This window comes from Pituophis catenifer, unplaced genomic scaffold (genome assembly GCF_029215685.1).
Source record: "Pituophis catenifer annectens isolate HBS135680 unplaced genomic scaffold, rPitCat1.0.hap2 SCAF_2, whole genome shotgun sequence".
NCBI lineage: Eukaryota > Metazoa > Chordata > Lepidosauria > Squamata > Colubridae > Pituophis > Pituophis catenifer.
The window spans coordinates 104,108,774-104,121,014 of record NW_027256882.1 but is presented as its reverse complement, the minus strand read 5'-3'; the positions used below and the strand labels follow the sequence as shown (position 1 = coordinate 104,121,014).

Genomic DNA, 12,241 nt, shown 5'->3' with positions numbered 1-12,241 from the left:
TTTTGCCTTGATATTATCTGCTATACAGAATGATTCCAGAAATCTTTGACATGAATGGCTCTATAAAGTCTAAATTCCTCCAGCTCTTCCATCTTTGCAAAAATAAAATATCTAAGTGACAGGGTTGATCTCATGCCACATGGCACAATGTTGTATACAAAATGTTATGCTGGAATAACAGAATGAAAACCAATTACCTAGAGAGAACCGAAAGATTGATCAGCCTTTCAAGTCAAAAGTGAGGCTCTTATAGGATGTTACTTATAGCATCTCAGGTGAATCATTCCTTTCCCAGGGTATATTCCATACATTAAGTCATTAAATCAGACTCAACATAAATTCCTAGTACAACCAATTCCAATTAGCAGATCATACCCTATTTGCAATAGGCCAGTCTTCTACTGTGAAATGTATACCAGTTTCCCCCCTCAGTGTAAAAATATACAATGCTACTGCATATATATTTTTTTGCTGCAGTTAAATGTTCAATCAGTCCTTTTTTTTCTCCTGAAAGTTCTGGTTTCTTTTTCCTTTCGTATATTTTTCATACATCTCCTACCCAGACTACTGTGTTGCCCTTCTTGATTCCTGAAACTTCGCAGCGTAATGTATTTTGTCTGCCATTAATTATAAAGAGTGAACTCTTTGCTGGTGTTAGAAGATATTGACCAAATAATCCACTGTCTTGGATAATTCTGTTGTAGCTGTTCCAGGGCCAGTCTTTAGGTCTGATAGGGTCTTTTAAGTTCTTCAAGAGGTCCATTTTCCCTGTTGACAACTCAATAAAAAGCACATCTGTTTGCAAATGTGAAGAAGCATAAATATAATACTGATTGGCTTCAGTGAAAGAGGATTGGAATGTCAGATGAGATATGTGCATAGAGGTTTGTAAATCATAAATCAACTTGATTTCTCCTTGGACTGTTATGGCCTGGACTCTGATCCTCCTGCTCTCTTCATCTTCACTGACCAAATAACGTCCATCTGGAGAGATGTAGGGAGTACCTGATACATCATCATTGGGACCAATAACAGAATCTGTAACACTGTCAATTATAAGTTGTGGAATTCTTGGTATGGACTTGTTTGCTTTGCACTGCACAAAGAAATAACCTCCCAAGTGAGTGTAGGCCATGGCTTGGGGTAGGCAGCTGTAGTTTCCAAAGCTGATAGTTTTGATATGAGCCATGGTTTCCAGATCAATTTTGTGAACTGCAGCCTTCGACTTATTGAAGATGAAGCCAAACCTGTAAATAAAAAGCAAAACATGGTAGAACTAACTATGCACTTTAAGAAACGTGGTTCCATTCATGAGTGAGCAAGTTTATGGTGCCCAAGTGCTCAAAACCAACATTTATTTAAGGACCCTTTATAGCAAGAGGTTTACCTTTCATTTTCAGGTGAAATGCCAAACTTCAGTCTCAGGTATGAGATACTATGGCCCACCTTCCAAAAATGTGGAGTGAACATCATAAACAGTGAATGAACTGAGCACAGAAATTAGATACCATGAACAATAAATTAATTTCAAATATTTAGTATGACCACTGCTGCCTCTTTAATAACTTCTCATCTGTCACAGTGAAAATTACAGTTTGATGAAAACTCTGAAGAAGCTTTAGGCAACCACCAATTCTGAAGCCTCATCTTACCCAACCTTGCTTAGATCAAATGTCACACTATATTTTGATCAAGGGAAGGAATGAGGCAAAGAAATTTTACCTTGTTTAATGCCACATAGAGCTTAATTCTGAGCTGCAATAGAATATATTTAGTTGGACACACAGAGATATTCAGGGAAAAGACATTAAAGGTGAAACAACACCCTGTCAAGTTTTGTACCATGGAATAAATGGATTCTGTGCTTTCAAGATTTCAAGAGATTGAAATGGTGAAACGCCAGAGAACATTTTTAGGTAATAGCAGAAGATCATTGCTTCTAGCATTTGCTTTAAGTCTCTTGCAAAAAAAAAAAAAAAAGTAGCATTGTCCTTCTGGTTATTGCTTTTCAGTGTCTTAATGTATGTTTACATTGCATAAAGATTTTTAAATATATCAGACTAACATACTGTAAACCTGACCTCAATAAGTGATACACAAAACTATTTTTTTTCAAGATATGTAAGTCTTTTCTCAGTGTTCTCATTGAGTTGCTTCTTAGCCATTGGTAGCATAGACGTTTGAAATCAAAGGGTTTACTAAATCTACATCCATTGCAAAATATAAATGTCTATATAGAAGAACTAGCTGGGGACACATATGGTGTTAGATTTTTTTTGGGGGTAGATGACAGTATATCCTGATACCCTTTAAACCCTTCCTTCCTTTGCAGAAAATACTTATTAAACAGAATGAGGTGGAAGAGTGCTAGAAGAGTTGAAGAAACACTAAGTCAGTGTTGGCGAATCTTTTCAGCACCGAGTGCCAACACAGGAGCGTGTGTGCGTGCGTGAGCAGCTCTCTAGCATGTGCATGTGCCCCGGCCACCTGGTTTTCTGGTTTCTGGAGCATATGCATGCACAAAGATCAGCTGGCCTTGCATGCATGTGCACACTGGAAACCAGACGCACAGCTTCCCGGCACATGCATGCGTGCTGGGGAGCTGTTGTTCTGGTTTCCAGCACTCCTGTGTGCGTGAAGACCAGCTGGTCAGCACACATGTGCACCTTGGAACCCGGAAGAGCAATGGGCTATGGCTGGCGTGCCCGGAGAGATGGCTCTGCATGCCACTTCCGGCACACATGCCATAGGTTCGCCATCACAATCTATCTTGAATTGAAAAGATGGTATCTCCCATTATGACTTGAATTCAAAAGAATTAATAGATAATGTTCTACGTGGATGGTCCTTCCATCTGGAGAAATCAAAATAATAAGATTATGGTATTTGGACTACCAAATCTGGATGACCACAAAGGCCAGATATATAGCAGCATTAATTTGGAATGGGTTTTTGTAATTTCTCAATCCCAATCGATACAGTTTGTGATTTTTCCCCTCCAGATAACCATGGTCCTAATATGCCAATTCTTTCGATTGAAAACCATATTTCTGACAGTTCTAGTTCATTGAAACTCATTCTTTTTCCAAATAATAATCATTATTGTAAACCATAAAGAGTTTTGGGATTGTGGTGGATAGTGCATAGTTATGTGTTTGTGTGCATATGTAAACAGAAAAAGAGAGTTGAAAGCTGCACAATCTCATGCATAAAAATTCATTCCTTAAGAAAAAAGGTTTTATATTCTCTGATACTGCAAATAACTCTGGGATTTAGTTTGTCTTGCATCAATTACAAATTAAAAAAGAAATCTAGTGCAGAAAATGAAAATGGTGTGTGATTAAGGAGTAATAAGATTATGCCTGCTGTTCCTTTATATCAGGATGCATTGAAGTACATTTTAAAGAAAAATACTTTGTTTAAAGCTCTTCTATGCTTACAATAAATGTAAGGCTGCAGTATAAACCAGTGGTAACTTTAAGACATATAGACTTCAACTTCCTTTCCCATAGCTGGCTGGGGAATTCCGGGAGTTGAAGTTTACATACCTAAAAGCTGCCAAGTTTGAGAAACACAGGTCTAAACTGACATCTGGTAGTCGGATTTATATGCTCATGGAGATTTCTTAGGAGACGTAGCCAGGGTTACATTGACAGGTGAATGAGACAGATCAATGATACACCTGCTGTTATTAAATAAACACTCAAGCATTTACTGTACATTCCCTCCATTTCTTTCCTCTTGGTGGCTAGATTTTGTTGTTGTTGTTGTTCAAACCCAGAATTTGAACATTACTAATTATGACTTCCTCAAGGAGGCAGCTTCAAAAATCATTAATTTATATTGACATCAATACTTTTGTCATTCCATATGAGATAATAAGATATAGTACAGGGATTCTTGCAAACTCCATCACCTGTCTTATCTGACTGTAGCTCACTCCATTTTTGGGACGGTGTGCTAAATCATTGTTTGAATTGACATGCAAATATGTGTGAACTTCTTACTTGAAATCTAAACTGCAAAATTGAAGATAGGCTCGCAGGGTCATTTGGGATTGGTGTTATTGTAACAGCAACCCATGGCAATCTCCCTGCCTGAGCTGCTGGATGCCATCTCAGGGTTGGCTGTGGAATTCTCCAGGTTTATAATCCTGGAGGACTTTAATTTGCTCTCCCTGGGGCTAGCCTTGGAAGCAGCTCGGGAGTTCACGGCCACCGTGGTAGCGATGGGCCTATTCCAAGTCATTCATGGTCTGACTTGAAACATGCCAGACATGATTTTCTCATCAGAGCAGTGGCAAGAAGGGAGAGCTACCTTTGTCATGGTAAAATCACAAGTCTGATGATCATGATCAAACTCTATTTATTACACTTATATTACTCCTTTCCTCCAAGACCTCAGGGTAATTGACCCAGGGATTCCATTTCAGGTTATCCCCACTATAGCAATCCTGTGATATGATTTGGATGTGGGGGAGGGGGGGCAGGTCAAAGTTATCTAGCCAATTTGCATGACTTAAACCTGGGTTTCCTGAGCTTTAATCCAATAATTTAATTAATGCAAAACCCCACTTCACCTAGATTACACCTGGAATCCCACTGGAAATCTATGGATCCATATTATTGTGGTTTTCTTATGATTAATTTAATATTTTATTTTATTGTATTGTCCACATATTTTGTTATATATATATACTGTATGTATGTACTGTGTGTGTATGTATGTGTGTATTGCGTACATACAGTATATACTGTATATAACAAAATATATTTTGTATATATTTGCTGATGCTTTATTTAATCTGAATTTGTATATCACTGTTTGCATGACTTCTGTAGATGTCATATGCTAATTAAAATAAAAATAAACATCTCGAATTGGAATATTAGTATACATATGTGTATCTGTATACGTGCATGAATAATAATAATTTGTATGTCACCATTGGCTGTGCAAATGTATTTTGCTACTTAAAACAAACATATATCATTTCTGAAATTAAAACAAAGCACAGGGTTTTTTTCCTTCATTAAAACAAATAACAACAAAAAAATAGTGCTGTGTTGTCATGGCAAACTTATGGCAACTCACTGGAAATGGTTCTGGATATTGTACAATCAACTGGCTTCATAAATATTGATGATATTGCTTTATGACTAGATCAGGGTTCCCCAACCTTATTGGCTTTGCAGACCAGTGGGGATGGTTCTATGTGAGCAACAGGCATGCGGACCTACATGCTTGCCTGCTGCTCAGGCATGTGTGGACGCGCGCATGTGCTCTTGCCCACCACTTCCGCAGCCTGGTTCCAAACAGCTCAAGGCCTGGTAGTGGGCCATGGCCCAGAGGTTGGGGACCCCTGGACTAGATGGTGCATTTGCAATGGTTCTCAGTCAAGAGTAGAAAGACATAGATAAGAATTCCTCGAATCATGTTCTAACATGGTGGGGAGGTTAACTGCATTATTAATTTTCTTCCTGAAAACCAGGGATGGGTTTCGATCAGTTTGCCCCAGTTTGGGTGAACTAGTAGTGGTGGCGGCGGGAGGTTCCACCCACCTGCCTACACATCATCAAAAATGCTCTGCGCATGAGCAGAAGTACTACGCGCTTGCAAAGTGAGCGCCCACCTGCGTGCTACTAATAGCAAACTGGTAGCCCCAGGATTTGAATCCCATCTCTGCTGAAAACATACTGAATACGCATCAGACTGCAAAAGCTGAAATCCATTTATTAGACCAAAACTTAAAATGAAATAAAATAAAATGAAAATTATCAGTTGAAATTTTCATTAAATTAAATATCAGTGACAATCTTGAGAATAGATGAACCAGTGGATAATTCTATCAGGCTAGTCATGACTGCTCCATTGCTTCTTGGGGTCCATTTTGTCTGTCTGATATCATATCATGTTTCTACACTCACAAGAGGCTTTACAGAAGATGTTATGTCTTCTTCATGAGGGTTTTTTTTTGGGGGGGGGCAAGAGTACAAAATCAAACCAGTATTACCTGTGATTCAGAAGAATTGTTAGCCTGAAGGTACAACTGTTAAAGAACTCTTACCTGATGTGATTGATAATCAGATTTGTAGGTGGAATAAAATAATCGTCCATTCCAGTCAGGTGGGTACCAATGATCTGCTGGTTCTCTCCTGTACTTGCTTCTGATATTACCTACCATAAATAAACAAACATTGGCCACTGATAGGAGCTAGAAAAGAAATAAATGTTTCAAAGGCCTAAAATGCATATGAGACCAACAAGATTGTGGCATCTGCATAATAGTATTCCATAAGCCAAAATGATGGTTACATCAGTTCCTAAAAATAAGTATGTTAATGAAAAGGCATCTCTGTGTAGGTTTGTAAAATCAGAAAATAATTTCAATTTACGTTCAAGCTGTTCATACTGCTATACAATGCAGTCATGCAGGACCTGAAACTATCCCACATCAAATCCTGCAATAATTTTTCTACATTAGCTACAATGAACATGGATGTTATATTCACATTTATTTAATCTAATGTAAATAAAGGTAAAGGTTCCCCTCGCACATATGTGCTAATTGTTCCCAGCTCTAGGGGGTGGTGCTCATCTCCGTTTCAAAGCCGAAGAGTCAGCGCTGTCCGAAGATGTCTCCATGGTCATGTGGCCGGCATGACTAAACACTAAAGGTGCACGGAACACTGTCCCACCAAAGATGGTCCCTATTTTTCTAGTTGCATTTTTTACGTGCTTTCGAACTGCTAAGTTGGCAGAAGCTGGGACAAGTAACGGGAGCTCACCCCATTATGCGGCACTAGGGATCAAACCGCTGAACTGCCGACCTTTTGATCCACAAGCTCAGCGTCTTAGCCACTGAGCCACCGCGTCCCATGCTAATGTAAATACACAAGGCCAATTCATTGTGTTGATTGTCCACAGCAAAGTTATAGTAACTAATCATTTCTATAAAAGTACCGTGTTTCCCCAAAAATAAGAACCTGTATTTTTTTTTTTTTGAACCCTGAAATAAGTGCTTGGCCTTATTGCTATGCGCTCAAAAGCCCAATTGTCTTATTTTGGGGGAAACAGGGTATATGTATTATAGCTTTAAGAAGATGAGGTGTGGAAATGAGAAAATGATTTTTTTTACTATTCTATTTTTTTTTTAAGTCTAATCTTTAAACATGAAGTTCTTTATTTTTAGGGAAACTCTCCTTTTCAACTCTCCAGTAAAATCAGCAAAACATAAAGGTGAAATCTTAAAGAAAGTGTTTACATTCTGAGATTCTTTTGTAGGAAGGTGTTTTTGATTCAACATAGCTACTCATCAACAAACTCATTAGAATTCTATTGTTGAGCAGGACTGCTTTAGAGCAGGGGTTTCTAATCCCCAGGCCACAGTACTGGTCTGTTGACAATTAGGAACCATTATACATAGCTAGAAGTGTACGGTGGACAAGTGAGCAAAGCCCAAACCACCTCCCCTGGTCCATATAAAAATTGTCTTCCACAAAACTGGTCCCTGGTGCCAAAAAGTTAGGACCAGTGCTTTAGAATGTACAGCTAAAAAAAATCACACAACCAAAACTGCCAAAGCCTTTAAAAAATTGCTTCAAATATTTTGTTTGGTATATTTAGAGTTTTCTTCATTATACTGCTATTTCTTGATGAAGGGATTTAATCAGGAAAATACAGTATATTTTACCTTTCCTTCCTAATACAATATAAGCAAAATTAGAGTAATGCAGTATACATATTCTACAATTTGTATGAAATAATCTGCTAAGTGTTACAGTTCAGACAATTAGGAGCTTGTACAGTGGACCCACAGTGATTTAGTTTTTGTGCCATGATCATTTGCATATAGAGATGGCTTAGTCACTATTACAATGGGTAGACAGAGAATGATATTGAAGGTATCATTAGTTATAAGAACAAGCAGCACAAGTCCATAGGTTTCTACGAGCATAAATGAAAGGCTGTGAGTAGGGCTAAGGCTAGAATTGTGTAGGGACATCTTTCTTTCTGTCTCCACAGTGCTGGAAGGTAATCTACACTTACAGAATATTGTCTTTCTAAAAACTTTTGTCGTTGTTGTTTATTTCAATAATCCAAATTACAATACCTAGGAAACTGGCAAAGATAAGAGCATTCATACAAAGCATGTTCTGTGTAGCAAAGGAAAAACAGTTTGGTTCAAGGATTCAAGCTTATTTAAACTTCTCCATGAGACCCAGCAATTTTTTTGGATCGGGGAATCAACTCCATAACCCTGAATTCTTTAAATTTGATGTATTTTGTGGTGGCTTGCAATCCATAACTAGATTGTGGCACGCTAAGAGAAGGATGATGGGTTTTCTAGATGGAGAAAATAAAAAAAAAAATAAGAGAAAGAAAATAATGGCAAAATAAAAGAAATAAAAGGAGAGAACTAGCATTTGGGGTAACTCTAAAACTAACTGCAAATAATTAAAAATGATGTCTGCTTAAATGATGATAAGAAGAATGGGTGGTGGACTTCTATGATCCCATTATGCTTGAAGGATAGCTTTTGATCTAGTGGAGATCTTGCAAACAAAAGAAGGAAAGAGGTTGCTAGTTCTTCTTTCCTTCATCGTCTCCTTGCCCCCATCTCCAGAATCTATTCTGTGGGATTATCTCCTTCAAAACTAAGGAGGTTGAAGCAAGAGGCTGCAGAAGAGGACAAATCAACAGAAAACATCTTCTCTTGCTCTTTCATTAAGTGATAATTCTTGGAGATCAAAAACTGCTCAATAATGTTGGAATATCTTCACCCAGTGACACTGAAATTGGCAGTACCTTTCAACAAGCATGTTTCTGGCTGTCAGTTCTGTTTTCAGACTGCTCAAAATAAAACAAAAGATGGAACTACTCTAAACAGAGGAGCAGAGGAAGGTGCAAAATTGGTATGCAAATGAACAATTATACTGTATTTCTATTTTTAAAATCCTGTTTATAGAAAACTATAAATACACATTGAGCTATTAAACTCATTGGAAACTTACCTGTAGTGTTGGATGGGACTTCTTTTTATCCCCCCAGCTAAGTATCCATATTTGGTCATGTGATTTATCGTAATGTAACTTCACTGGCATAGGATCAACATCCAGAGACTTCAAAGAAACAATAAAACAACAACAAAAATCAGTTGGGTTAGTTCTTTTTCATGAAGAGGGAACGCAATCTCTGAATCTGGAAACTAACACAGTTAACAAACTGCGAATGAGAATTGCTAATGAGGATATGTTTTTCATTTTCTATTAAAATTAGACAACATAGCCTGCCATTTCTACTGTAAATGCCCTGTAGAAGACCTCATGGCCTACTAAGACCTGCTCCTTATGTTAGTAGTGCTAATGTATGCAGATGATCCCCCAACATCCTTATTACATATGCAATTTGCCTCCAGATTCATGCCATTGGCATCTACAAAAGACCTAGGTCTAATGGCTTTTTTCCATACAATGTTCATTACGTTTTCATTACGGGTTTTATTATTTACTATTAATTAGTTATTTGGTTTAAAATGGGATTTTATTGTACTTGTTTCTTAACTTCTGTTCGCCGCCCTGAGTCCTTCAGGAGAATGGCGGCATATAAATACATGTAATAAATAATAAATAAATAAATAAATTACATCCAGCTATGAAGAGCTTTGGAACGTCCCCTGCTATGTAAACTGCTTGCCATCTCTCTCCCTCTCCCTCCCTCCCTCTCTCTCTCTCTTTCCACACACACACACACACACACACACACACACACACACACACACACCCACCCACACAGAGTCATTTGAAAAAGAAAGTATGCCTTCTTTGAGTTCTATGGTTTTATGCATCAGGACACAGTAAAAATCATCTGGTCCTTAGCAGTTTTTAGAAGTAGGCAAATACAACCTCAGATGAAGAAGAACTACATCAGATATTACACCATGTCATGGTGGAAGTCAATGGAATGGAATGACTACTTGGAAGTCAACGTCACTAATTTCAGTGCATATGAAGTCATCACTGTAGAAAACCTTATTATTGGTTTCCATTGTACTCAATAGGATCTATTTTAAGTAAGGATGATGCGCAAAGATCAGACTTCACGTACTACATATATTCTTGCAACAGGATAGAACCTTGATGTACTTATATATTGGATCTGGTCACATAATATTCCTTTTTATTTGTATCCATTTCATGTATTCATAATCATGTTTATACTTATATCGGTTATCTAATACATGCTTGACAAAATAAATAAAATAAAATAAAGCTTATGTTATATTGAATATTGGTACAAGAAAATAATCTTAGTCTTAGCAAATTCTTAGAATCATACATGCATATGTTCATTGACTTTTTTAAAGAACCCATTAGAAGTGTTCATGTAATAATGACCCTTTTTCTACTGGCCATTTTATCTTGCTTGTAATAGAAACCTTGTCGTATTTATAACAAGCAGCAAATAGGGGTCTCCCCCTCAACAAACAGACCAAACAGTAAACTGCAAGCCATGGTTAAAGTAATAGCTAGAATCTCCTCAGGGAAACAGCAAAATTCTTTGCACTGAAAAGGCTATTTTCCCCATTTTAAAACAACTAGTTGTCACTGTAAGATTACCTGAATTATTTTCTGTGTCTGAATATCAAGGATCATTATTCTATTCCACTTAGGCTGAGTAACATAAATATATTTGTCTCTAACATTGACAGCAGAAGCCCAGAGGCAAGACTGAACAACTTCACCTTCAAGAGTAGGACAGATATCTGCCTGAAATAAAAAAAAAGAACAGAGTTTGAATCTCTCTCAAACATATTCACAAAGAGGAAATCCTCCCTTCCTAAACCAGAGGACATTAAGTAAAACTTATGCACTTGCTTATGTACTTAAGTACAGAAATTTTCTTACTTGTACTAGAAACAGCCTTGTGTTCTTTAGTATGCAATACTTGTTTTATTATTGTTGTTTTATTTTTATTGTTGCTTTATTTATTATTTAGTTGTATAATCCACCTTGCCCCAAAAACTCAAAGCATCTCTCTCCAGCATGAACATTAACTTTCAGATTGGATCTGTTGTTCTGCATTCAAAATTGCATTTTCTATAGCCAAATGCAATGTACCTTATCAACAAACAAGCACCAAACTCATCGTTGTACTTTTTTATTCATACACATTTTTATAACTTGTTCTCCCTTTTCATAATTCAATTAGGCTCATGTTTCTCAATTAAGTGAGGCTCAAATTAGGCTCATGTTTCTCAATCTGTGGCTTGAAACCCGATAATTTGGCCCTCCAGAGGGATCCCACCTTAGAACAAATTGGGGGAAGGTTGTCACAATATTTTTTTTTTTAAATCCCTTGATATGGCTTGCACAGGCAAGAAGGGACACTGTTAAAAATTCATTTTGTGCTTGCTCCCATTATAAATCCATTACAGTACCACAAAATTTACAAATCCCCCTAGTATATAGATTAAGTTTTAGTTATTAAAACTAAGAAGTGTATTTATTTCCTCAACACATTATCAAGGAAATTTTGGTTATGGGGCGATATCACTTATCACTTAGAAGCCACCATCTACAGAGTTTAATAATCCCTGCATTAGATCAACATTATCAATATTCTGGATATTATTCATGACCCCAGACTTACATAACTGGTGAACACTTTTTCGTTTGGTTTGATATGTCTCTGGATCTCACAGTCAGTTGGTTGAATTATTGTGATTCCATCCTCAGAAAAGACATAGAACATACTTCCCACACTGAGCCCTTGAAGAAAAAAACAGAACAAAAAGAGCAAGGGAAGAAAAGTCACATTTCCTATGTCTAAAAGCAAAATGAAAGCCAGAAAAGGAAAGTACTAACAAGGAAAGGCTGGAAGGAAAAGGAAAAACACCTAAAAATTAGGATGCTTTTGGTGCATTCACAAAATTAAAGTTCATATCACAAGTACGGCTTCAAGGTGTGGGAAAAGAGGTACAGGTAGACCCAAAAATGTTTTGCCTTGGTGGTAGCAGTCAAAACTTCAAATATTCAAATAAGAAACTGGGGTCATGGGTCTGTTAATCAGACAAGCAGGCTTCCTTCCTTTACATGAAAAAAGAGACCGCTAACCATTTTGGTTTTTCAGGAAAATGCCTCAAATGCAGGCATTTATATTATATTATAGGCAGTCCTATAATGTATTGCACATCGTTCCAAACTGAAGCAACACATGTTATCTATGGCTTTCAGGGAAT

General features: G+C 37.2%; 1 protein-coding gene across 1 annotated transcript in view; it reads right to left on the bottom strand.

Annotated features, from left to right (window-relative positions):
• Positions 1-544: 544 nt before the first annotated feature.
• The window catches only part of FSTL4 (follistatin like 4), a 447,062-nt gene continuing 435,365 nt past the window's right edge, over positions 545-12,241 (bottom strand). Inside the window, exons 11-15 of the mRNA XM_070933914.1 lie at positions 11,653-11,771; positions 10,620-10,769; positions 9,015-9,122; positions 6,068-6,177; positions 545-1,247 (exon numbers count right to left, since the gene is read on the bottom strand). Coding sequence (XP_070790015.1) covers positions 545-1,247; positions 6,068-6,177; positions 9,015-9,122; positions 10,620-10,769; positions 11,653-11,771 — 1,190 coding nt within the window. The remainder of the gene's footprint in view (positions 1,248-6,067; positions 6,178-9,014; positions 9,123-10,619; positions 10,770-11,652; positions 11,772-12,241) is intronic.